The 27,495-nt window shown below is 50.0% G+C and overlaps 1 protein-coding gene across 5 annotated transcripts; it reads right to left on the bottom strand.

Moving 5' to 3' along the window:
- LOC108160512 (flocculation protein FLO11) lies at positions 1 to 27,495 on the bottom strand. 5 transcript variants are annotated; one of them, XM_033392455.1, is made up of 4 exons: positions 26,342 to 27,495; positions 7,173 to 7,630; positions 2,261 to 6,184; positions 1 to 2,227 (listed from the first exon to the last, which is right to left on the bottom strand). In XM_033392455.1, exons 2-4 carry the CDS (start codon positions 7,457 to 7,459, stop codon positions 172 to 174), a joined length of 6,267 nt encoding a protein of 2,088 aa, XP_033248346.1. In that variant the 5' UTR covers positions 7,460 to 7,630; positions 26,342 to 27,495; the 3' UTR covers positions 1 to 171. The 5 variants fall into 5 exon arrangements, with proteins under 5 accessions (XP_033248346.1, XP_033248345.1, XP_017150045.1 ...); XM_033392454.1 differs by having other exon boundaries at positions 1 to 6,184; positions 26,342 to 26,685; positions 26,871 to 27,495; XM_017294556.2 differs by having other exon boundaries at positions 1 to 6,184; positions 26,342 to 26,612; positions 26,871 to 27,495.

Below are 27,495 nucleotides of genomic sequence, written 5' to 3'. Positions count from 1 at the left end.
GGGGGGGGGCATTAATGATTAAGTTAGCCTAATTGTTGGCATTCCAGTAGGCGCTCGGTAGGCGAGTAAAATATATAAATTCACTAACTCGCATTCCCGAAACTGTTTCGATAGTTCGATAGTTCGATAGTTCGATAGTCGCTATTTTGGCCTACTTTAGGGCGCGTGCACTCATGGCAGCAGGCGCGGATTGAAGCGTCCCATGAAGAGGATCATGCCCGTCGGGTTGTGGCGGACAAAGTAGAGGAAGGGCTTGTCGAAGCGGAGCCGGGGCGCGTCCGGGACACGGGCCTGGCGCGGACGCAGCGGCAGCGGCAGCTCCAGGTACTTGGGGTCCAGCAGATCGTCGTAGAAGCCGCGTCCCAGTGCCGACTCCTGCACGAGCGAGCCAAAGTCGACGACCGCCTCCGAGGAGTCGTCGGCACCGTCCTCGGTGGCGCCCACATCCTTGTTGCGCTTGCGCAGCGGCGGAGCCGGGTACATCTCGACGTGGTGGTGCTCGGAGATCTTCTCCTCGCCGCAGGTGCTGAACGTGTTGATCTGGATCATGTCGGACAGGAAGATGTCCTTGTTGCCGGCCCCGGTCAGGCCGCGCAGGTCGGCAAAGTCCGACTTGAACAGACCCTTCAGGCCCATCTTCTGCAGGCCCAGCGAGGCGTTCACAAAGGAGCGGTGCGAGAAGCGCGGCAGCTGCACCTCCATGCCGGGGCGATCCATCAGCGAGGTGAGCAGCCTGCTCCAGGCCTGGCCCTCCCCGAAGGCCATGTCCACCAGGCTGCGCTCCAGCCTGTCCAGGTTGTCCATCGGCGATATGGAGCTCTGATGGCCGGGCATCACGTAGATGGTGCTCACCGTGTCCTGGATGCGTCCGAACGCCACTATGGTGGCGTCCAGCCTGGGCTCGTAGCCGGCGGTGAAGCCGGACCGATAGAGCACCGCCGGGATGGGCACCAGGCGGCGCTGCCGCACTGTGGGATGCACCTGGAAGAACATCTCGCCGTCCCGCTCGGTCGTCGATCCGTGGGAGCAGTCCGTCTGGAAGAGATTCGCCGAAATGGTGGCCAGCGGGCCGTTGACCCACACGCTGTTCGTGCGCAGATACTCCAGCACCTTGCCCATCGTGTGGCGCTTCACGAGCAGGTTGGTGCGCCGCCGCACGATGTCGTTGACGACGTGGAAGTTGACCTCCTCCACGTGGCCGGCGTACAGCTGCTGGGTCTTCTCCTTGAAGAAGGGCAGGATCTTGCCGTTGGCGCGATCGCTGAAGATCTCCCGCACAAAGGCCGCCGTGGCTATGTCGCTGTCCGTCGCCTGCTCCACCGAGCCGGTGATGTTCTTGAACACCAGATGCGGATTGAAGGTCACCATGTCGTCCAGCTTGAGGATCTCGTTCATTTCCCCAGAGGTGCTGCCGCGCGCCCCCAGGAACACCATCGACAGCATGGAGGTGAGGGCGAAGGGGGAGATGACCAGGCTCCTGGCCGAGCTAATCTTCTCCGAGGTGATGGCCTTCCAGTAGCTGAAGGCCAGCTCGTTGCAGAGCCTCGCGAACGAGCGCAGGTCCTCGTCCATGTGCGCCGTGGACGCCTCCAGGCCCTGCGAGGATTCCGGGCTCGGCTCCAGCTTGACGGGCGGCCTGGTCGCCTGGCTCGAGCTCGCCATCAGGTTGGTCAGGGAAGCGGGTCTCTGCATCGGTCGCTGCTGCGACTGGGACTGAGACTGGGACAGGGACTGGGTTGGCCCTCCCTCCCCTGGGTGGGCATTGTAGGGCAGACCCTTGGGCGGCTGGGCGTCCAGCTGGTTGTAGCCCGCCAGCAGCGAGGGCTGGACGTAGTAGGAAACGGGCTTCAAGGTGTTCAGACGCCTCGTGGTGCTGGTGGTTGTGGGTGCCTTGGTGGAGGTCTGGTAGCCTGCTTGGTCCTCCTCATCCTCCTCGTCTGGCTGCTCGGCAGGCGGCGATTGGCCGTAGCTGGCCAACGGCAGCGTCACCCTGTAGGTGTCTTCCTCCGGCTCTGCTGCTGCGGCTCCTTCGATGGAGCTCTTGTCCTGCTGCGGCAAAGGCCTCACCACACTGGCCGTCGTCTCGCCCAGCTTCACATATGGATCCTCGTCGTCCAGCTGCAATTTCTGTGCACTTGTCACCGCCTCTGTCGCTGGCTCCTGCTCCTCCTCCTCCTCTGAAATGGTGGCTGTCAGCTCATCGGATATTTCCTCCATTGACTCGTCGTCCAGCTGCTGGGATTTAACCGTGCTCAATTCGATTTTTTCCGTGACCTGCTCGGAGCTGAGCGACATGTCCGATTCAGATGATACCACGGACGTATCTCCGGGTATTTCCGTGACCGCCACCGCCTCCTCCCCTCGCTCTGACTGGTCCTCCTCGGGCTGTACGGTGTATTGGGGCAGCAGTTGGGCCGCATTGGTGGCACTGTCCTCTGCACTGGCTGGCAGATCCGCTGTTTGTGCTTCCTCTGTTGATGTTTGCTCCTCCGTCTCCTCCGCCCCCTCTGCCTCCTCTGCCTCCAGGTAAACATTCGTCGCCGTTGTCTGCTCCTCTGCTTCCGTGACAGGGCTGCTGGTTGTGGCATCCGTTGGTGGCTCTTCTGTGGCAGTTGTTTCTGTGGCAAAGATGGATTCAGTTCCTGCCTCGGTCGGACCAGAGCTGGCGATGGAGCTGGTCTCCATCTGATTTTCCTCGTTGTAACCATTTGTCAACATCTCGGGCATTTGCTCTTCACTTTCGCTGCGCTCCGTGTGGCTCTCGGCCGTGTTGGTCGTTGACTCCTCGCTGGCGGTGGTCTCCCGGCTCGACTCCTCGGTGGTGGCTTCGGAGGCACCCTCTGTGGTCTCTGGTATGGCTGTGGCAATGGTTTCCTGCTTGGGCGGCTCTCGAGTTGGCTTCGCTTGCGGGCTGCTCTGCAGCTCCAGTCGCTCGTTGGCAAACAGCTGCTGCTCATCGTCCTCGTCCTGCTGCTGCTGTGCATAAATTTGGGACAGCGACAGGATGGGTATCCGGTGCGTGCTCGTCTCCACGTGGACGGTGCCTGCTGGAAAGGCGTCGTTCGGGTAAGTGCCTTCCTGTTTGACGGTTGACGCCTCCGGCTCCACTTTGTTTAGCAGGCCGGAGATCTGTGGTGCCTCTGCCTCTGCCTCTGCCTCGGGCTTTGGCTTCAGCAGGAACGATGCGTTCAGCTGGGCATAGTTGGTCAGACGATGGGAGTCCTCCTCGGGCTGGAGCTTGGCCGGAGCCCCTTGGGTTATCTGCTGTATGACATCGGACATGAGGAAGTCCAGCTCGTCCTTGGTCTCATTGGAGCTCATGAATCCGTCCGAGACGAGCGTGTGGCTGCCGTCCACCAGGGTGGAGGCCACCGTGGCGGCCTGCGTCTGGAAGTTGGCCATCGATATTTGGTCCGTGGGCCTCAGCATCTCCAGATTGAGCTGCTGCACCAGGTCGGCTATCATGGGCGTCACCTCGGTGCTGTCCGCATCGCTCTCGGCGGCAGTGCTGCTCTCCGACACGGGCAGACGCAGCGCCTGCTCTGTGGTGGTCCCCTCCTGCTCCTCCTCCGCCTGCTGGCTATATCCGTTCGTGGAGCTCGGCTCGCTTAGCTCGGTGACAATCGCCTCCGGCACGTCCGCAAACAGCGGCTCAAACTTCACCACGTGATCGGACTCGGACTCGGACTCGGTCGCTGGCTTGTCGGTGGTGGCTTCGATCTCGTCCAGGCCAGCCATGGGCGTGGTCACCAGGAACTGCGTCTCCCCCGGCAGCTCTGTGGTCTCCGGCTCCTCCTCGCTGGCCTTTTCCGGCTTCAGGGGCACTGGCTGCGGGGTCACGGTGAAGTACTGCGGCCGGGCTGTGATCAGCACCACAGGAGCCTCCTCCAGGCTGCCGGCGGTGGTCTCCCCGCCTCCCGTTGTGAGCTCTGTAGAGTCCTCCTCCTCCTCCGAGAGCATGGTGGCCAGAGTGCTGCCTCCATAGTGGGCGATGGGCGGTGGTACTCTTGTGGTGGTGCCCACAGTGGTAGTGGTTCTAGGAGTCGTGGTTGTGGTCGTGCTTGTTGTTGTCGTTGTGCTGCTGGTCACTGGCACCTTCTTCTTGTTGGCCAGCGTCTGCATCTGTTCTTGGGACTCGGCACTGTCGTATTTCACTGGCACCAGAGCCGGCACGCTGCCCGCTCCGTCCAGATCCCCCTCCGACTTGTCGGCGGCCGAGAGGTCCTGCGTCAGCGACTGCACAATCTGATCCATCGAGAGTATCTGATCGGGCGACAATTGTGGCGCCGGCGAGGGCGAGCTCTGCTGCAGTTGCTGCTGCAGCTGCGCCAACGACGGCAGCGGCAGCGGCAGCGGCGTCTTCTTCAGGGGCGAAGCATCGAACAGAGCGGACAGATTGTGGACTGCAACTGGCTCGTAGCTGGGCACGGGATACACGGGCGGCTGGCGGGTGGTGGAGGTCTGAACCGCCTCTGTCGATGGGGCCGGAGTGGTGTGCACGGGCTTGCTGTGGATGCGATTGTGGTGCAGGTTCGGTGGCCTCTTGGTGGAGCTCACGGGCTTTCCATGCGGCTTCTGGCTGTGCACCAGGGGCGCCCTGGTTGTCGTTGTTGTGGACGTCTCTGGCTCTGGCTCTGGCTCTGGCTCTGGGGTGGTAGTGGTGGTGGTGCTGCTGCTGCTGGTGGTGCTCTCTGCTGGGGGCTGTGTCGGTGCTGGCTCTGAAGGCGTGACTTCTGCCTCGGCGGCTGTCGTTGTTGTTGTTTCCGGCACTGGAGTGGTTGTCGTCGTCGTGGTGGTCGTCGTTGTCGTCGTGGTCGTCGGTTTGGGCTTCTTTTTGGGCCGCTGGGGCCTTGTCGGCTTCTGGGTTACCACCGGTTGTGGTGCAGTTGTCTCTCCCGCCTGTATGGACCCTGGCTTTGGCTTTGTCGTGGGCTTGCGCTTGGGTTTCGATGGCTTGCTCCCGGTGGGGCTCCCTGTGGTGCTCCCTGTGGTGCTCCCGGTGGTTCCCGTGCCCGGAGCACGTGTGGGCTTGCGCTTCTTCTTCTTGGGCGTGGTCGAGGCCGGCGCACGGACGGTGGTGGTGGCTGCGCTCACTTCTGGCTCCGAAACCGCCGCCTGGGTTGTGGTTTCAGGTGCCGCTGTTGTCGTCGTTGTCGTCGTTGTCGTTGTTGTCGTCGTTGTCTTCTTCTTCACCTTTTGCTTGCTGCCGCCTGGCTGGGTGGTGGTGCTGCTGCCAGCCTCTGCTGGGGGCTTCTTCACGCGATGCGGCTGCGATGGCTTCCTCTGGACGTTCGCTGGTTTCTTGACCGCGATCTTCTCGGTGGTTGGGGGGACGCTGCTCGAGGAGGTGGGCGTGTGGATGATCTCCTGGTTGTTGTAGAACACCCGCCGGGTGGTCGTCTCCGGCCTGGCCGTGCTGCTGGGCAGCTTCTCGTAGATGGGCTGCATGTGCAGCAGATCAAAGTCCGGCATGTTGGCGGCCGCGTGCTGGTACTGCTGCATGCCCGTGTACACCGACTCCATGGGGTCCAGCTCCTCCTGCACCACCTGTGGCGTCACCTCGGTGGTGCTTGTGGTGGGGCTGGGCTTGCGCTTGTTGCCCCCCCCCTTCCGCTTGGCGGGCTTCGGCTTCTTGGTGGCACGCGTGGTGGACGGCGCCTGGGTGGAGGCCTCCAGCAGCTCCGACTCGGGCGTCATCACAATCTGCTGCGGCCTCTGCTGCAGGAAGAGATCGCCGCCGGTGTTCCCGAAAATGGCCGGCAGGATGAGCGACCACGAGGAGGACACGTCGGGGGTGTCCAGCAGGGGCAGCAGCAGCTCGCCGGAGCTGTTCTTGCCGGCGCCGGAGGCCACCTCCTTGTTCAGCACACTCTGCACGCTGTCCACAATGTCCTGGACGTTCTTCTCCGGACCGGGCTCGCTCAGCGGCGGGGCCGTGTGTATGATGGACGGTCCCTCCCCGTCGCCGTTGGCCACGATGCTCTGGATCTCCTGCATGGTCATAAGGCGCTTCACCAGCTCGCCGTGCTCGTCGAACGTGTAGAACTCGTAGCGGTCCGGATTGAGCAGGTCTATGGGGCTGGCCACCTGCAGCGAGGGCTGTGGCTTGGGCACCTTGTGGCCGAGGGCGTCGGTGAACAGCGGCTCGTTGCCGTCCAGCACCACCGAAACGGAGGAGGACACGCTAAGGGGGTGAGGAGGGCGAGAGAGGAGTCATGTGTTAGTGACGTTAAATGCTGATTAATGGCAAGTGATTTCTACACCATTTCTACACCATTTCTACTCCATTTCTGCTCCTTTTCTACTCCATTTCTGCTACTATTCGTATGGAAAGAGGCGCCTAACATTGGTGGCGGTTTCCACGGCTTGGAGCCCTTTTTGGAGCATGTCCTTTGGCCCGCTGTGGATGCCAGTCATGCCACTTTAATGCATTCCCCTGCCCGGGGTGCAGCTGCATCTGCATCTCCTGGTGGTTTTCGTCGAGGCATGGCCACATCATTAACATTTAAGGACGTGAGTCTCGAGCCTGCTTAGTCATCTGCCAGCTGGGCAGAGGTCCTCCCAACCGTCAGGGCTATGCCAGGAAATCACTTCACGCGAAAACCAAGTGCAGAAATGTGCTTTTGGAGGGGACCCCCTCTCCCTATCTTTAGTTATTTGAATGCTCTTTCTTTGCCTAATTACATCGTCTATTGGGCTCAGCCGAAAGGGAATAAAACTCGCTGAAGGAGGGGCCTGAGGAATATCGGACTGGGTGTCACTCAAGGGAGACTTCTCGGGGGGCCAGCCAGGGACAAGGGGCACGGGGCACCCAAAAACTCAATTGATTAGCAATGATTTAATGTTAATAAGCACTCAATTAGCTGTGCCAACGCTCTCGCTTTCTGCCCCCCCAAGTATGCAACGTTTTGTGGCGCGCCTCTCCAGCAGGAAATTAATTAAAAATCCTCAGTATTTTGTGCCCGACCGCGCCTCGGCCTCAGCGGGAAATGGAGGAAAAGGAAAGGAAAATTCTATTTCAATTAGTGGCAAAAAATGGAAAAAAAGCTGTGCAAACAAAAGATTTGCCCCCTCCTCCCCCTCCCCCAAACAACAATGGCCAACAAGTACAAGTGGGCGTGGCACCCCACCCCCTCCTGTGTCCATTGTCTGCAGGAATGCTGTGTACTCACCTGGAACCGATGATTTTCTTTGATGGCACGGCCGCTGTCTCTGGCCGGCCACTGGATGTCGCCACTTGCCCCTCCTCCTCCTCCTGCTGCTGGGGCATGGCCGTGTCGTACACAAAGGCGGGCTGCAGCGGGGCGCCGCTCCTTTGGCTGGAGGATGTGGTCGAGCTGCTCGAGTAGGTGACCAGTGGCTGGTGGTGCTTCTGCGTGTTCGGATGGGCGGATGTGGCCGGGCCCAGGCAGGTCCAGGCCGAGAGCCAAAGCAGCAGGGGAATGCGCGTCGGACGCATTGTACCTCTTCTCGTCCTCTTCTGCTGATCCTTCGTCCCCTTTGGAGTCTCTGTTCGGACCTTGGCCTTATCTAAAAATTGTTTAGCTCTCCCTTGGGTAGAGGGGGCGAAAAAGGTCCTGCTGTGGGGTGGCCGGTTGGCCGGTTAATGCGGCAAGTCGTGACGCGAAATCTGCAAAGGAAAAGGAAAAGTGGAATGAAAAACCAATTAATGCCATGTTAATGAACAGTCGGGGGGGCACAAGGCCGAGGCCAGGCTTTAAAGGCGTCTTTAAGGCAGCCCTGCCACAGTTTCGGGCACCTGAAGCCCGCCACGCTAATGCGCCTGTAATTATGCTAATAATAACGAGCCGCCACATGAGTGCAACAGACAGGGGGACGGGGAAGGGGGGGGGGGGGGGGGGGGTGGGCTAAGTGCCTGGCAATTTGCGCTCAAGAAAGGGGGATATGCAATGCCCATAAATGCATATGGCTGAGTGTGGGGGGTGTTTGAGCAGCTGCTGCTTCTACGGTTACTTGCAACACAAAGTGGGGACTCTCCTACGTGATTAGAAGTCTCCCCAGAAGCTCCCAAGAACAGTCAAGCCTCACGGAGCGGTAATGCTTCTCCTTTATAATCTATAGGCCCAAAACCCCACACACTCCAGGCAGCCCAGCCCCCAATATTCGTGCATATTGCTAGGATTTTTGATAGTTTCCCCAGTTTTGGGCTTGGGCTTGGGGGGGGGGGTATCCTATAGTACCTCCCATCCGTTGTTGTGGCTTACTGGCTGTCACTTGCTATCAGCATCCGAAATCTGTGCAAATACTTTCGCCAACAATTCTGTCAGTTTTGGCCCGCTAAGCCCTTGGCCGTATGTGTGCGCGTGATAACACAAATGAATTGTCAATGCCGCGACACGAGGGAAAATAACAAACAATATGTTAATAAGCACAATGGCCAAAAGCCAGCAGCCAACAGCCAACAGCCAACAGCCAGCAGCCAGGCTGTCAGAGAATGGCTAAAGAGTCAGTGCTCTGACAACTTAAAGTCCTGCCTGTCAAAATGTTGGCACGCCCACAGCCCACAGGCCACAGGCCTCTACCCACATGCCACACATGCCGCCGCCACTGAACCCGAAAAACTTTGCCACATCACGTATACGCCCAAGGACACTCGTCCTTGCACTCGTACGCGTGTTCCGATGGCTAAACGATTGCCGATCAATGTGCCAAATATATGGCCATCAAAATATGCTCCTTGCTTGGCCAGTTATGGCGGGGAGGGAGGCGGAAGTGGGGGCCCCCCATTTTGGGTAGTTTCTTTGGGGTTTTTCCCTCTCTTTTGGACAAAATTATCATAAATTGTGCGTTAAATATTTTCGGGGGATATTTAATGTATCTTTCAAGCCGGTCGCCACTTCAGGGCCATTGATTTGTAACGGTAAATTACGAAGGGGACCAGAAAAAGGTTCTCGCCTGACATTCAAATGTAAATGAAATGCACTGAAAAGTAGCTTTTCCCAGGGATGTGGCTGGGTCGGACTGACAATGATGCCGAGTGACATGACAAGTGGACGACGACACACACAGAGAGGGAGGGAGAGAGAGGGAGAGGGAGAGGGAGCTTCCAGAGTGGGGCCAAACCCTGGAAGAAGTGCGGTAAGGGTCCATGTTTCGTTTGGTTAAAGATTGGGCCTGACAGCAGCAGAAAGGAAGCCAACTACAGGACGTTTGTTTAAACAAATCACTCAGACATTTACACAGGCACAGGACACAGAGATGGAGACAGACACAGACACAGATATAGAGACAGAGATAGAGACAGAGACAGAGATAGAGACAGCCACAGAGAAAGGGCTGCAGGACACTTTGTGGGCCAGGACTGCAGAAGCATAATTTTCATATGTATTGGCATTTTCTCCTAACGATGGCCTGTTTGATATCCAATTTCATTTTAATTATCAAAAAAAAACACACCTGTTTGGGGCCGCCTCAAAGCTGGGATTTATTTATTTGCCAAGTGGCGAAATTGGTTGCAAGGCTAGAGGAATCGACAAGAAGTTAAAACCATGTGGACAAGCGGCCAGCAAATGACCCACTCAGGCACCCAAGGGAGGGGGGGGAGGTGCCTCTAAAAAGTTGCGCAGAGTTTGCCAAGGGGGGTGGGTGGCTGCACAGCGAAATGTGTCACGTCTGGTGTGTTGTGGAAAATTAAGATTTTCCACCAAGGCCAGCAAAACTTATTTCGGTTTGTTTCTTGGCTTGTTAGCCATTGATTCTTTATTGGATTTACTGTTCGAAAGACACACACACACACACGCAACACACACGCACACAGAGAGAGAGAGAGAACGGGGGCCAATCAGTCTTCGTTTGCTCCAAGGAAATTAAAGCAAATTGCATTACGGCAGCGAGCGCTTAATCAAGGTCGCTGTCGACTTTAAATTGCACAAGTCAGAGTCCAGGCCAGAGTCCAGGAGAGTGGCCAGTCCAAAGTCCACGCCGGTGTCCAGTCCAATGTCCACTCCCGTGTCCAGGCAATCTGTTGAATCTCAGTTGTGTGTTTCGCTGGTCCTTCTTGGGTCTCTTTTCGTGCTTCCCTTTTTTGTTCGCACTTTCGCGGCGCGGTTCCCGAGTGCGGCTAACAAAAGTATATGTAACCTCCAGACGCCCATAAGATGTTGTTTGGGGGGTTGCTCCCCCGGGCCGAGTCCTGGCGCAACTTTCGTTGTGCACAGAACATTTGATTTTATTTATTTATTTCGATTTGCGCTTTTCTTTCCTGCCTTTCGTAACGATTTCCTTCCTCTTGGCCATGTCCGCTTTTGGCCTCTGGCCCCTGGCTAATGTGCATTTTATTTTCCGCCGCCACTCAATTCCTTGGCCATATATCCCCGTATATCCCCGACGGTTTGTGCACGCCGCAGGGGTCGCATATACGTATAATTTTCAGCATTCCATTCCCGTCACGTGCCCATCTCTCGGTGCCAGTCTTCATTTGGCTATGAAACTTTTCAGCTTCCCCCCTACGAGCATCATTGTTTCGTCTTTCGATTATGAAGGATGGAGGTGGAGGTGGGGGCGCTGTCGGTGTCTCTGCCACTGACACCGATGCCTTTATAGTTTCCCAACAATAAATGCTTGGGCATCGCATTGTTTGGCTCCTGCACGTGTTGCCCATCGAAGCTTTGTGTCATCGCAGCTCTGATTCCGATAGCTGGCCGGACACGTTCCGGCTCCAGCGGGGAGGGGGATGGGGGGGGGGGCAAGTTATGAGGCCCCGTGGCGTGTGCGGGATTAGGACACCGGCAGGATGGCAGCCTTTTAATATCTTTGAACTCTTTGACATTAATTAGCAGAAACTTTGCCAAGCCCCAACGTGGCGTATACGTGATTTCCCCACCCTGTGGCAAAGGGGAAACTTTTCAGCAACGCATTACGCGGCATGCACCCTTTCTGATTGCCGCAATTTATCAAATGGCGCGTGCCCCACACGCATCGCATTTGCATTTGCATTCGTCTTGGCTGCCACGCAGCAACGGGCCTTTAAAGCATTCATAAATCGCATTAAATTAAAGTAAAATTGCAAACAATGAGCAGGGACTTTGCTGGACAGGACTCGACCACAGCTGCTGCCTCCGTTGTGGCATCCACTGCCATAATCTCTTATGCAATTGCCGGCCATTATCGCTTATATACTCGTATTTATGGCTTTAAGTGGGACAGCTAAAGGCTTTACTGTTACCAACAGATACCCTGGATGGGAGCCCAGAACCAATTCCCAAACCCAAGGAGCCACTGGAGTCTGGAGCCAAATTTGGTTACTAACAAGCGTGTCCTTCGACTTCCACATGGACGCTTGACCACTTCTTCGTCCCGGGCCGTGACAGAAAAGGAATCTTCCGGCAAAACACTTTGATTTCGCACAACAGCAAATTTTTCAATTTATTCCCGGGCTCTGGCCGCTGGTCTGATTAGTAGGGAACCCTCTTCTGGGGAGCACACATTCAATCATCGGGCATTCAAGCATTCAAGCATTCAGAGGCATTCATTCATTCATTGCTGGTCGAAAAAAAAAGGGACCTTGAAAGGTGCACAAAAAGGCCTCGTATCCTTTTATGCCCAACTGCGTTTCTTTGGTCCGAGTGTGTGAAAGGATTAGGCCGCTGCTGCCGCTGTCTCTGTGTGAGTGCTTTCTGTCCAGTCATGGACCACACATGTTGGGGGATATCCGTGTCCTTTTGAGCCATGACTGGCACCATTTTCCCCTCCAGTTTTATCAGCTGGGCGTAATTGCTAGGCCCATCGACTGATGAGAGTGAGTCAGCCACATCCAGCAGTGCATTAGTCATGTTCATTAAGCCCAGTCATAATCTAGTTGCTGGCCAAGCCCGAGCCGGGCTAAATCTATTATTTAATTGCATTTTAAATTCACCAACGATGGCCGGAGCCATCCACTCCGACCATCCGAGGAGGCCTCATCTCTGGTACACGCTGGATAAGGCGAGAGGCGGTCCTCTCCTGGCCACAGTCAGCCACAGTTTGTAGCCAAAGGCGAAAACCATATATATGTGCGGCCATTTTTCATGTGAATCAGTTAGCAAACTGGTCCTGGGTCCTGGGTCCTGCCAGTGCCCGTAAAACGCGTGCGCCTCAGATAAGATTGAGAGACAGAGAAAAACTGCGTTGACAAATACCCAGAGGAGTAGGTTTTTGTGCCCTCCTCCTCCGCCCCCCCCAGGTTTAACGATGCCCTAAATGTGCGGACAGTTATGAAGATTTGTGGCCTCCACTCCGTCCGTGAGAGGACAACAAGATAGGTGCCAATTTCCTGTGAAAAGTGCCTTCAATCGAGGGGGCTCCCCTGCCCTCCACGGAGGACCATAATCCAGTGCCTGCAGTTGAGTTTCAGTTTCAGCAAAGCTGCTTTGCTTTTACTATTTTGCATAATTTCCGCCATTCGCTCGGCAGATGACAACGTCAACAGCAGCAGTGCCTTGCCTTGCCTTGCCCCAGCCCCAACCCGTGGCACGCTTTGACCCCACTTTTGTGCATCTTTTTGGACATTAGCCTGCTGTTTAACATTTTAGCCAAAGCCGGAGCCGAAGCCGGAGCCGGAGCAGGTGCAGGTTCCACTTCCGGTGCCGTCATTTTGAGGTTTTTTCTTTTGGCCTGGCCAAGACTCTGATGCAAGCTGTGCTGCCGTCTGCTGTTGACACGGCTAAACGGTGGCCCATTTATTATGCGAATTTATTGTGCCACAGACAGGAACTTGACCGAAACTTGGGCTTAAAGTTTGCTGCCGAAAAATGTGGGGATAACTCAATTAAGGCGCTATCGCCGTGCCTCTGCCTCTGCCTCTGGGTGTGGCCTCAGGTGTGTGTGTGTGTGTGTGTGTGTGTACAAGTTTATGAAGTTTGCAGCAGGAAATGCACACACACACAGACACACACACACACACGCACACGCAGGCAAATTACCAAATAAGCGACGTGCGAATTTGTGTGTCTCTACATGCATACATTTAAGGGGGTGGTGGGTGGTAGGGGGGGGGGGGGGGGGGGGGGGGGGGGGTGTGCGTGTGGTCGCCAGCAGCGCTCCAAGTTTACGTTTGGTTTTTGGTGCAAATTTGATTTGGTTGTCGTTGCCTCACGCGCCACCCCCTCTCCACCTGCGGCTGTCTGTGGCATGGAACTTTAAGTTGCATTTCAAACGTGATTTTCGGGGTGTGTGTGTGTGGGCGTGCGTGTGTGCGTGTTGCCTGCTGGCATATATGCGTCTCTTTCGCATTAAGTGGCGCAAAGAGTTGGTGAGGGACCGCTAACAGCTACTAAAAACTCAATTACCAGCCAGCCCCAGCCACCACCTTCAACCCCAGCCACAGTCCCCCCCCCGCCCAGGAGCAGTGGATGATAATTGAAATATTTGAGCCCGAAACCCGACGCGAATCAGGCCTACAATCAGCTGTGTAGATGCCCGCAGTGACCTTTAAACTTTGTCCGCCTAAAATCTAGTTTAATGCAGCTTCCAGGGCACCACGCCCCACCGCGCCCCACCACGCCCCACTGCCAAGAAGTTTAACCACGCCTGGCCGCATCAGAGAGCTGTGGCAGCTGCTACCTTTTCCCCAAGAGTCCCTCCCCGCCCCCCCCACACACCGCGTAAATGTGTGAATTAGCACCCTGTTGCAAGGGATCCCCGCCATATGCCCCGGATGGATAAGCTTTCGACGGAATCTACATACAGTATGTACGAGTTTTTAAGCAGTTTGTGTGCCCGCGGCCCAATATGCAATTTCATTTCAAATTCATGTGCAAAAGGCGCCTTAAATCGCTATTAAAACTCTCTCCCTCTCTCTCTCTCTCTCTCTGAGCCACGCCCCTAACAACACACATGTGCAGCTGCGCCCTTGAGAGTTGAAGCTGGAGCTGGAGCTGGGTTATATTTTGGCAAAATTTTGCATTAATTTATGCAAATAGTTGAAAAATATTAATGGCTGCCAGCAGCTGCTATATAGAGGGGGCCCTTAAATATTTATGCCTTTAAAAACTTGGACAATTTCCGTTACATTATGGCGTACACCCACACACACACACACACACACACACACTGCTGCAGGGCCAAAACTACAGTCCACAGTAGAAATCACAGAAATATGTAAACAAAATGGCGCACAAGAAGCTCGTTCACTTATGGCGCACTTCCGCCAATAGTCAAACATTTTATTTCATTTTCAAAAGCAGACGCTCTCCGCCGTCCTCTGCCGTCCTCTGCCCCTCTGCCATCAAAAATGGTCCAAAGAGCAGTTCGAGAATTAAAATGAAACAAAACGGAAATGCTACAGAAATCAACCAACTGGCATAAACTTTGTGACCCACTCCCAAACCCCCCCTGGCCGGACGGAGCCAAATCAAGTAAAAAATGTTTGCTCTGCTGAAGGCTGGTGCGGAAAACGGACATTTCCCGGGCCCGAGTCCCCGATTCCTCGATGCCCCAATCCCCCATGCCCCGATGGTCAATAGCTGGGCCCTTCCCTAATAGCTTCATTAGCCCGGTTACGCGGCTTGAGTGTGCCAAATACTTGACTTGTGCCTCCAAACCACCATTTTCGGAAACTTTTGTTTTATTTTCATCTGCTTTTCTCTCTCCCGCTGATCCAATCAAAATCTAGGGAATTGAACGGATTTCTATATGTATTTTTTTTTCGATCGGCTGCACAAAAGTTTTCCCTCAAAAGAATTCCAGGCAAATCCGAATTTGTTTGCCCAAAAAGGAATACAGAAAAATATTCAGAGGGCTATTTACTTTTTGTTATGCGCCCAGAAGTGGATGATGGAAAAAACTATTTGATTGAGATACAAATGCCATCGAAAAAGCCATATTGACTGATTTAGTGGAATAAGTATATTAAATAATGTTGATAATAATCGAATAATAGTTTATGAAATATATAAAAATGTAAAATAATGTCAATAAGAATGGAATAATCATATATAAAATATATAACATACATAAAATAATGTAAATAATGATGGAAGAATAAAATGTACTACATATAAAAAAATCTTGATAAGAATGGAATAAAAATATGTGTATAAAATATATAAAAATATAAAATAATGTAAATAATAATTTTTAAAATATTTAAAAATGTAAAATAATGTCAATAATAAAAAAATAAAAATAATATGTAAAATAAAATATATAAAATATAATATATAAAATATTAACATACATAAAACAATGTAATGGAATAAAAATTTATGAAATATACTACATATAAAATAATCTGGATAAGAATGGAATAAAAATATATAAAATATCTAAAAATATAAAAAAATGTTAGTAAGAATGGAATAATAATAATAAAAATAATCAGCTTTTAAATGTATAATAATGTTAATAATATTTGAAGAATTATTTATAAAGTATATAAAATATATAAAAATGTTAGTAATAATCGAATAATAATATATAAAATAGTGTTGATAATATTGGAATAATAATTTATAAAATATTATAAAAAAAAAATAATGTTGATAAGAATGGAATAAAAATATATAAAATATCTAAAAATATAAAATAATGTTGATAAGAATGGAATAATAACAATACAAATAATAATGTCTAAAATATAAGATAATGTTAATAATACTGGAATAATAACTTATAAAATATAAAAAAAAATTTAATAATATTCGAAAAATAATATATAAAATAATTTTGATAATATTGGAATAATAATTTATAGAAATAAATTAAAAAAAAAATAATGTTGATAAGAATGGAATAAAAATATATAAAATATCTAAAAATATAAAATAATGTTTATAAGAATGGAATAATAACAATAAAAATAATAATGTCTAAAATATAAGATATTGTTAATAATATTTGAATAATAATTTATAAAATATAAAAAAATTTAAATAATAATCGAATAATAATATATAAAATAATGTTGATAATATTGGAATAACAATTTATAAAATATATTGAATAATAAACAATGTAAATAATATTTGAAAAATAATTTAAGAAATAAAACAATGTTGATATGTAAGAATAGAATAGAAATATAAAATAATGTTAATAATAATGAAATAATAATAAATAAAATAATATTACTTATAGTAGGGGTCTGAAATGTGGCACAGTTTTGAGAATGTTTTTATCGAAAATAGCAATTAATTAAGAATTTTAGAGGGTGCATTGCACTACACTATACCATATATATCTAGTATGTACCAATCTGATAACTGATAATTGGCTACCCTTTGAATGAACCCCAGAGGATACTGGCATCCCCATTAAATAATTGAATTTTAAAGTTAACCAATTGCATTCCCTATTCCGGCCACGTCGCGATACCCGACGGTTGGGGGCCTCCGACTGGAGCTTATTTAAGAGAGCGCTCTGTAAATTTTTGGTACATTTCAATCCCATTTGATGGTCGGTTTTTACATGCAAACAAATACGACTGCGAGCTCCATGGAGCCGGGTATCGCGGCGCATGGAGTGGTATACATATGACAGCCGCCATTCTGTGTTTGTTTTTGGTCGACGCACATCAAAGCATCTGAAAATCGTCCCCCCCCCATCCACCGGTTGCCCTTAGCGGCTTAAAAGCTCAATGAGCAAAAATTGTTTGATTTTCTCGAACATTTCATTTGGCAGCTCGCCCCATTGATTGTTGTTGCAGATGTTGCCCCTGCCCCTGCCTCTGCCGGATGGATGGATGGATACTCGTATTCTCTATAAGGGCTCTGTCGTTCCTGTCTGCCCTGTGCATTTGATTTGTAAGTGGGAATAAGTAACTTTTGCGGCTGTCAATTGCCATCGATGGTCGTCTGCTGTCGCCTCAGTGGCATGGCAATTAAATTTTAATTGCTTCACTTTCCCAAAAAAAAAAAAAAAACCTGAATGAATAAAGCCGGAAGGTGGAAGGTGGAAGCCGGAAGGCAGATGAATGGAAGCATCGGTTCAAGGGCCGTTGCTAATTGAAGTTCAATAAAGGGAATGGCCATTGGCCAAAAGCTAATGACGACTTTAACAAAGCCCCGGCCACAAACGAAAGCGTCAAATCTTTTATTTAAAATTCCACTTGAGTGCCAACAAACAAAATTACAAGAATCGAAGTTGCTCAAGATTGATTTCATGCCAAAAAAAATTGAAAGAAGAACGCCCCAAAAGGCCGCCACGACCAACGTGTTCCGATACCTGACTGGCCCAGAACAAGCCCCTGGCCGAAAGCAGAGAGAGAGAGAGAGAGAAAGGAATACCAAAAATAAACCGAAAACAACAGAAAACCAGAAGTCGCAACGGTGGCTGGGGCCTGGGGGGCCTGGGGGGACGGGGGGGGACTGGAGCTGGACTGGAGCTCTGGCAAGCGGTGAATGTGGGTCACCTGAATGCGTTGCTTTCAATTTTTATAACGCTACCAAAAATCATCTCCAATCTTTGTGTGTGTATCTAAAGCAGAGCGTTCTTTCTTTGGTTACTATAGAGGGCAGATGGAGGAGAACAAAGGGGGAATTAAACGCCGTATGGGACCTTCCCCTGCAAGTTCAAGGCCCGCCCAGGACCCTGGCCATCACGACACGTGTTGATCTGGCTTCTGGTTTGTTCCCAAGAGCTCTCGAGAGCAGAACGATGAATGAAATCCCCACAAATATGCCAATAGCCTATTGATATTCTATAGCGGCAAAAATGAAAGTTTCCCATCCGTCTAGAGGGAGAAAGAGAGGCCTAGACATGCTCTTGAAGTGGTCGCCGAGTCATCGTTCAGGTGAAAAGAAGTTAATGCCAAAAATTGCAATATCATGTGGCTTGGCGCAGGCGTTTTGGCCAAAGTCTGTCCGTCTGCTGCTAATGAAGGTGAGGCTGTGGGGCTGTGGGGCTCTGTGGGGCTCTGCTGGACAACCTACTGACACTTTGACCGATTTTTAGCATACTAAATATAGTAATTTTGTCATTATGGTTTATTATGCGCCTTTCGCCAGCCGCCAATGTTTCAGTTGTTCCGTCTGTATTCTGTAGATCTGTGCCCGTTTGGAGCTGCATTCAGCCATAATTGAGACATCATCAATCTAGCGGCGAGCCCAATCGATGTTCGAGTACAAGTTATATGCGAATATTGCTCATCGTTTCATCGGATGTGCTAATTGAAATGAAATTCAATCAATGGGAAACTTTTTGACCCATTTTCAAGCACCAGCTGCCTTTCTTTTCTTTTCTTTTCTTAGCATTTCTCTAACATCAGAGAGCAGAGACAACAAAGAGGTGGGACAGAGGTAAACAGGTTCTTGTGCTAAGTATATATGCTAATGACACTTACTTTTCGGCCATTGGCATGGCATCATGGCATCATGGTATCTGGTATTGCGGTCAAAGTTATTAACTAAACCGATGATTGGCTTTGTGCAGCAGAATGTGGCCTAATGTGGCCAAGACACACAATCGGTTGCTCGTTAAGCCGGCCATTGCACAAGTCTCGAGACGCCACACATTGCTGGTGCGTATAATGGGGGCACTAATTGGGGGTGGGGGTGGGATCGATGCCGTAACCGAAACTTTTTCCCGCCCCCAAAAAAACCCATAAATATGCATGGAGCGGCCTGGAGTGCGGGGTGTTTATCGTCATTACAAGAGTTTTACATTTTCCTATGCTACTTGGGAGTGCTTTTTTTTTGCCTTGCTGCCTTCTCGTGGCTCCTTCTGGCTCCTCGCACAACTTACGGCTTTGCCACTCCTCGGCCAAAGTGCAATAAATCATAATTTGCTACTTTTTCTAATGGATTATGGCAGTGGCTGTGGCTGTGGCTGTGGCAGCATATTGTTAGCCACCGTTCGGAAAAAGCTCTCAAGTGCTGATTGACCAACTCATGAATTCTCAAAGGGTCAACAAATTAATCATCCCGGATCAGTGGAGTGCCGCAGCGTTTTTCTCGCAAATGAAATTCTCAATTAATGCTTTCAAATCGAAATCGACAGAAGAGCGCATAATATTTGCACAATGATTAATTACATTTCGCGATGCAATTGAATTTTGCCTTTTGTATTTTTTTGTATTTTGTGAAAGTGATTGCATAAATGCTGATATTTGATAAAGAAAAAAACGCTGCATATTGTTATTGTTATTGTATTTGTACAATGCCCTGCCATGGTACAGATGATACAAAATAAATTGCGGCATTCAGACCGGCGATTGTGCGTTCGATGGGCGATGCGTGGTGGATGGCTTGTGGTCGGTGGTCGGTGGCCCAGAAGCAGTTGAATAAGCCGCTTAATTAGGCTTAATAACATACTTAACGGCCCAGAAGGGACGCACCTCCTGAAGGTCAGTTGTCCGCCCCCCCCCCCCTTCCCTGCCTTTGGTCAAGGGTCAAGGCATAGCCGAAAGAGGTCTTGGGGGGGGAGGCTCTCCACCACTGGCCAGCAGCAGAAAGAGCTCCTCCATAAATTCAATTAAAAATTCCGCAGCGACAACTCGGTCTCTGGCTTGGGCTCTGGCTCTAGCTCTGCCTCTGCCTCTGCCTCTGACTCTAGCTCTGCCTCTGCCTCTGCCTCTGCCTCTGTCTCTGCGAAATATGTTTATTAATAAATTTGCAGTGAACAAAGTAAACTACTTCGCTCCCATGATTGCACAACTTTGGCTCACCGAAAGTTCCCATGGCAGGTGTCACATATCGGGGGGCTGTGCAATGGCTTCAACCCGTATACGTCGGGCCCACTGACGGCTCGGCAACGAGCTTCAAAAACTTTCCAACCCAGGATTTGACACGGGAAATTGTGCATCAGAAGGGCTGCCAGCCCCCCCCACCCTTTGCCCCCGTAAAATTAACCCGATTTGTGTTTAATTTCCATTTGAAATAAGATTTTCATATTCAATTAGAATTTAAATTGAACTTGCAGAAGGACCTGGCTTTGGGCCAAAGTTCAGGCATTGTTCGGCAATCGGCTTCGATGGCGGCAACAAATTTCTTTTCCTTAATTAAAAGCAATCTTATTTATTAGTTTGGCACACACACACACACACACACACACACAGACACACAGAGAAGGGGGGCAAAGATAAAGATAAAGACAGAGACACAAATAAAGATACAGATGCAGGCTGCACGGCTCTCTGGCTCTATAATTGGCAAAAATTATTTAATTATTATTAAGTGCTGTTTTCCCAGAGCCAGAAACAGAACCAGAACCAGAGCCAGGACTGGGCCGGAGCCAGAACTGGGCCGGAGCAAAGTTTTTGGGCCGGAGTTTGCGCAAAAACTTTTGCCTGCAATTTCTTGGGGTTTTCCAATGCCATAATTAGGCAGAAATCTAATTTGGTAATCGCACATGCACATGCACATGCAGCTCCCCCTCTCCCCCCGTGGTGGCATGTAATTAGTTTGTGGCGCGCATTGTTGTTGACAGATGATGCTGCTGCTGCTGCTGCTGCTGCTGCCTCCGTTTGTTGTCTTGATTAATTCAAATGCAGCAGTTTTTAATGGTGCTGGCGTGCTCGTTTGCCATGCCGAGAGTCTTGGCTAATACCAGTAGTTGGCCAGGAAGCAGGGACAGCGCTTGCTAATTGGGCCAGGCCGAAAAGGAAGTGGGCTGGAACCTGCTGGAACGCATCTATAATTTCTAAAGCATCTGTGCAGCAGCAGCAGCAGCAGCAGCTGATGCTTGAGTCTCTTCTCGTCTCGTCTCTTCTGGCAAAGCTTCTGCCACCGAGACCCATTCGAGTCACGCTGTTTTATTTATTTAACCGCAAGAGCAACGGCAACGGCAACCGCAATAAGAACAACGGCAACTGTGGCTGCAACTAATCTCAGCCGGGCAGTGGCTCTCAGTGGCGACTGCCATTTAGAAAGTAACTCAAAGTCTTCTGCCCAACAATAGAGCCTTCCATCGTGCTGCAAGGGGGCTGGCAAGGGGGCTGGCAAGGGGGGGGGCTCCATAATGCAGTCTTAGACGGGAGTCAAGTCGGTTTATGTTTGTTTGGGGTTTAGTTTTTTAGTAGTTCATTAAAATCACATTGCCGCCGGTCGCTCTGCCGCTCTGCCACTCTCTGCCTTGCCTCTGGGCCAGAGTCCGAGTCCGAGTCGGAGAACAGTTCTCGGCTTTGACCAAATGTGGTTGAGGCATTTCAACTTGTTTCCAGTTACACGTGTGTGTCCCCCCCCCCCTGCCCCCTCTCCCTGTGTGTGTGTGTGTGTGGTACTTGTTTTTTTGCTGCTGGTCTCGTTCTGTCCCGCCTTTGCCTTTGTCTTGGAGTCTGGGCCTCCTTTTCCTTAATTAAAGACAAGTTTACATATCATTCTTTCACTTGTGGCCCGAACAGAAGACCAGATCAATTTAACCAAACAATTTAAAGCTTGTAAATATTCTCCTGGGGTAATCCGCTTTGTCGACGACTGGCCCCCCCACTCCTCCACTCCCCCACTGCCCCTCACCCCACTCGACTCTCGCCTGATTTGAAGCAAAGTTAATCCCGGTGGAAGGCGGGGCTTACCTGTTGATGCCGCTGCTACGTGTTAGAGGAGAAGGTGAATCCATAAACAATCCAGACAAGGACACAACTGCCACGAATTTCGCGCGCGCTCTTTATGAATATGAATATGGATGTGGCTGTGGCTGTGGCTGTGGCTATGGCTGCGGCTCTGGCTGTGGCTGTGCAACGTGCCACGCGCGGTATTCAATTCGAATTGTGTTTTGTTGCAGCTCTTTTAATAACTGGCGATTTAATTAAAATCGTGCCACATTCGAATCACGGCTCATTGCACGCACAACTTTTGATGTCCGTGGAAAATAAATGGGTAAATGGCTTTGCGGATCGCCTGGATTATCCAGGATCCTTTCGTTCGTGGGGCAGTGATTCTTCCGTTGAAACGCACCAAACGCTATAGGCGCTGACAGCGAACTGAACGCTGGGTTGGCGCTTCCAAAAGACTTTTAAACATGTTGCCAAGAAAGTGCAAGAAAGAAAAGTGGTGGAGGCATCCAACCGAAGAGTTGGCTCTCAACCAGAGACCTGGTCAAGACGCCGAGAGAGAGAGAGAGAGAGAGAGCGAGCAAAAGAGAGAGCCAACGATCGTAAGAGAGTAAACGCGAGAGACGGTAGCTGTGCTCTTCGCTAAGAGCGGGGTCCGCGGCGGCTGGGGCAGCAAACAGAAGTCATTTGGGGTTGGCTCAATCCACAGCCTTGTGCAACGTCTGCCTGGGCTGGGCTGGGCTAAGCGACGAACTCTGACATCCAGCTGACGGCGTGGCATCTTAAATATCAACTGCATGGCCGGCACGGCCATTGAGCAATGCCTTGGAGCTGGCCAATCGAGAAAGGAAAGCAGCATAATTGGGCCTGGGAGAAATCTAGAACCCCAACAGCAACAGCTAGAGCTAGAGCTAGAGCTCCGTGTCAGGCGACAGCCACTTTCTTTGCCGTCTACAGGAAGAAGCCACATGGCGATACACATGTGCGGCATATAGATACATTTGCTGTTGCCTCTGTGGCATTGTTGCTGCTCGAGCTGGAGAGTCTGGCACACAGTAGCACAAAGTTACAGATACTCGTATCTTGTATCTCGCATGTAGATGGGGAATACTTACGTTGGCTTTCCTAAATTACTGCCAACTTAAGCGCATCTGCGGTAAATTCAATTAAACAATTTAGCATTTCTGTTGATTTTGTTTTCTCTCTCTATCCCCCCCCCCCCCTCTCTATCACCCTCTCTCTCTGTGCCTGGAGTGTGTGCAGCCTTCGAATCTACCGAAAACATCAAGTGTTGTGCCAATATTTGTGTATCCAACGTCTTTATTTGGCTTTAATTTATTCTTTTACTCCTTTTACCGAACCCCCTGGACACTCTCGATTTCCCCCCCGACTAATTAAAATGAGTTGGCCAGCAGCTCTGGTCTAAACTGAAACTAGTTGGTGGTCTCTCGCTTTAGATTGTACAATTTGCATGTCTGTGACCCACGAGAGGCAGGCCGAAAAGTTGCCACACAGACAAGGCCAAAAATATGAATGATATGCGACTGTGGATGCTCTTTGGTGGAGCAGCATAGCCCAGAGAGTTCCCATGATGCCCTTGGATGCCTTTTTTGCCTCTGTTTAAGGACCGACATGGTCCTTTTGGCCTTTTGACAACTCGTTTGATTGCTCATTTATCATTTCGGGGGATCGGCTGTAATCGAGAGACTCTCTCAGTGGCGAGAGCGACTATTCGGCCATTCGGCCATTTGGCAATACTCGATTAATTTATCATTTATCAAGTGGTCGTTGCAACAGCAACACCAACACGGCACCGCACTCGCATTCAAATGTCGCGCTGTTCGATGACAGGCAGAGCCCCCCCCCCCCCTCCCCCCCTGCCACCAAACGTTGTTGGTGTTGCACGGTGGCCTCCCCCCCGAATGGCCTGGCCTCTTACCTCATGAATTTTGGCATTTTCAATTGTCATTTGTTGTTGCTGGAGATAATTTTTTTGATTTTGCCCTCCGACCCCGCCAGCCACGACCTTTGACCGTTCGATTTGGGTTGCCTTTGCGTTTCGAGTGACAAATCAATTACGCGCCTTCGAGTGCACCGCTATGACGATGCAACATTCAACGGCAAACATCTGAGGCAGCTGGAAATCAGCTCGATCATCATTGAGTCCGTCAGCACCCACATGCTAATGAGATGCTCAGCCGAAGTTCTCACATGAATCCGCTTACGTTAAATGTTCCTCAAGTAGGCAGTAAGAGGCAGCAACAGGCAGCCAGGCGGGAGGGGGGGGGGCATCGTTCAGTGGCATTAATTTCCTGCCAGAATACGCATTGAAGCAGAAGTGAAATGCACTTGTGCCTGCCATGGCGATGCAGACACACACAGATACACACACACACACACACACACCTCGAACAAGTGGAGATGCTGTGAATGGAGTCGAGTCGACTGATAATCGGGCTAACAATCTCCGGCCCGGGGCAAGTGTTGTTGCCGCTGTTGCACATGCGCTGCATCGTTGCTGGAGACACGTCTAGCAGTTCAAAATGAAAAGCTGTTCCAGCTGCCGTTGTTGCCTCTGCTCTGTGGCTCTGCATAAAGAAACAACAGTTAAATAAGCAAAAGTTTCCAACAGGCCAGCCCCAGCCCCTGCCCCTGCCCCTGCCTCTGCCCCTGCCCCTGCCACTGCCCCATCGGAGCACGCATTTTACCGTTCTACCGTTTCGGTCTCAGCCTTAAATATTCCCATATGGATTGCACTTCTGTCTGGGTTCTTGCTGTTTGTTTGCCTTGCCACCTTCTGTTGCAGTTGCATGTTTAACCGCAATCCCATGAAGGAGGGGCACAGACAGCAACAATTGATGGCAAAAATGTTTGGCTCGCTGGCGGATAAAATATAATAATTAATTCGAGCACAGCCGGGCCTCAGATAGGCCTCTCTATCGGCTTCTATCGGCAGGAGGGGGGGAGGGCCAGCAGCCAATAAATCAAAAATTTCGGCCTTAAACGGCACAAGCCCGATCGGAATCGACCCAAAAATAATCGCTCGTAAATGCCTAGTGACAATAAAATTGATGATAAACCAAATTCAATTCTCGACAATTTCCATTTCAATTTTCCATTGGCCATTTTGTCAACAGACAAGCGAAAATAATGCAAAACGAATAGGAAGTCTTTTGGGTATTTTGGGCCGTTGTTGATGCTGTAGGGGGGTCGGGGGGGGGGGGGGGGAATCCTGTATAATGCTACTTGAATGTTAAATGAAATTAATCTGACGTTCGGCTTGATTGGTTCTCTAGAGGCCACAGAGACCGACGGACTCTGGCTATTCCACTTAATCATTTCAAAGGCAAACACGGTAGAACAATTGACGAAGCGGTACGGGACGGGACGGGCCGTCGTCCCCTGTCTAATGACAGTGCACTTTGGCCGCCTCTCAATCGACATTGACTGCAATTACGAGTCTCCCGAATACTCAAAACTGTACTGTAATTTTCAATTTTCAATGGTAATCAATTTGGTAATTGAAGATTCGTTTTTTCTTTTTTTTTTTTCGAGGTTTCCATGGCTATGGCCGATGGCCCATTGTCTCTGGAAAAGTTCCGTTCAGCGGACAAACGGAATACTTGAAACGAGAAAACCGTTCAATGTTAAACCTTGTTGCATGCCCCTTCCGCTCGACAGTCTTGGGCTTTTAGTTGCATGCTCATCTCTTAAGTGGGCTGGCTGCATTTAATTTTATTTATTCATGTTCTCCCTCGCTCATTGCCGGGTCTGCCTCCGCTTCCAGCGGGTTGGACAGCTCCTTTGGCTCTCTGTTGCTTCTTTATCAGACGAAAATATGATTCTTATTAGTTTTTTTCGGAGCGACTTCAAAGCGACTGCGAGGCGGCTGCGAGGCGGTTGCGAGGCGGCTGCGAGGCGGTTGCGAGGCGGTTGCGAGGCGGCTGCCAAGCGACTGCTCAGCGACTGCCAAGCGACTGCTCAGCGACTGCTCAGCGACTGCTCAGCGACTGCACAGCGACTGCCTCGCTTGACTGCGCTCTGGGACTATTATTTAATTATTTTGTCAATGTTTGTTTCCCCATTCTGCTTTGGGGAGCTGAAAAAGAGCAAAAAACAAGGAGATCCTGCATCGAGAAGGAGTCGTAGGAGCAGCTTTTTCTGGCTTTCAATTTTAAATCTCTTCCTTCTTTTATTTTTGTGCACTGGCTCTGTCCATTTTTGATTTGGCAGAGGTCGGGCACCTATTCAATAAACTATTAGATATTTGCTTTTCCCTCGATCTTTTTCAATTCCAAAGCCCCTTCAAAGCGGACAAAGCTAATTATTGCTAGAGCCGTATAGCTGGCCATTCTATGGGTTTGCCTTTTCATGGCGGTTCTCTTTTTGTCCGGCTCCATTCAAGAGACAAAAGGGCCGGCGAAAAATACAGCTTTTGACAAAGAAAGTCCGCGAAAAACATAATAAATAAAGTGTTAAGAAAAGCAGCTAACAAAGGCCCACAAAATAATATCCCTGTCTTTTTGCCGTCTGGTTGGGGGTCTGGGGTCTGGGGGGGGGTCTGGTCCGGTCGCCCCCCTCCGCACACAAAGCCGCGCGCAAGAGTGGAAAAAGTTTATTCTAGTCAAACGGCTTCCGTCTGCGGAATTGACCCAGAAACACACACAAAATTAATAAAAAATCGCACTCGACAGAGGCAACAAAATTATTAAGCAAGTGGCAGTCCCAACAAGGGGATACCCTGGGTTTTTTCCACTATATTCGGAAAGGAAGAAAGGAAAGCAAAGATGGTGGAAGAAATGGCGAGGGAAGTGGGGAGTGGAAGGAAAAGCTGCACTTTAAAATATATATATAATATTGAACAGCATCAGTATATTCACAAAAAAAAATAAAAGTCTCGTTTGTTTTCTCACTTACCCAGAATCTTGCTCCGATTCTTACTATTCTGATGAAGAGAGTCACAAAGTTACGAAGTTACAGAGAAACCGCACCAAAACCGCAAACGAAACGCACAAAATTATTTCCAATTTTAGGAATTCATTTATTCATATGAGGTGAGGCACAAGAGGTGAGGCACTAAGCAGGAGAGAGCCAGATCAGCAGATCATTGGGAGTGCCTCACCCTACTATAAACTTCACTTGGAACGAGAGCACTCATTCCTTTTTGATTCTCTTCTTCACTGCACTTCTACGCCATGGAGTGGGAAAGGGACAAAATTTGACGAATTTTCAAGCACGCACACGCACACACACACACATTGCTGGAACTCACGCGATGAAACGAAAAAAAAACGAGACAATGAAACAATTAAACATATTTACACATGAAAAAAATGCATTTGTGCCAAATATCAAATATATAAAACACATAGAAATATATCACACATTGCAGCACTTTTCCTTTGCCGAACTGCATTTTTGTCTTCATTTTGCCTTTTTAACTCACATTTTCTTGTAGTAAAACACTTTTTTTGTACACCAAACTTCACTACACACTTGCGGGACATTTTTCCAGTTGGATTTTTCACCATTTTCCGGATTGAAATGCGGAGCTGACTTGCGTTCATTCTTTGATCTGCTCCTCTTTCTATTTGTTCTCTCTCCCATGCTCAATTCGGGTACTTTTGCGAAAACAACGAAATAGTAACACATTTTAAATTTATGCACAAATAATACCAAGTATATATAGATATATCACAAATTGCCGCACTATTCCTTCGTCGAGATGCATTTTTGCCGCCTTTTTGCCTCTTTTGCGCCCCCGCCTTTTGTCTTTTAGACAACACAATTTCTTGCACTAAAACATACTTTTGTATAAATTCACTGTATCACTACACTAAACTTCACTTCACACAACTGCGCGACAATTTTCCCGATGGATTTCTTACTATTTTCCGCATTTTCACGGATTGCGAACGCGGAGTTGACTAGCGAGGGCACGCTTCGACCGGGTGAAAAAATTAGAGTGAGAGCGGGGCAAATGCGCTCATTCTTTGATCTCCTGTTCCTCTTTCTAATTGCTCTCTCTCGCACTCCCTCTTCAGCTGCTTTTGCGAAAACGAAAAACGGAA

Source organism: Drosophila miranda, chromosome 3, assembly GCF_003369915.1.
Source record: "Drosophila miranda strain MSH22 chromosome 3, D.miranda_PacBio2.1, whole genome shotgun sequence".
Classification (NCBI taxonomy): Eukaryota; Metazoa; Arthropoda; class Insecta; order Diptera; family Drosophilidae; genus Drosophila; species Drosophila miranda.
The sequence above is the reverse complement of the archived record's forward strand: the minus strand, read 5'-3'. Positions and strand labels throughout refer to the sequence as shown.

Excerpts from the sequence above, each read along its gene's own strand:
- LOC108160512 (XM_033392453.1), bottom strand. The coding sequence starts at position 7,459 with ATGCGTCCGACGCGCATTCCCCTGCTGCTTTGGCTCTCGGCCTGGACC. Across the intron at positions 6,185-7,172 it reads AAGAAAATCATCGGTTCCAG|CGTGTCCTCCTCCGTTTCGG; the intron begins GTGAGTACACAG and ends TCACCCCCTTAG.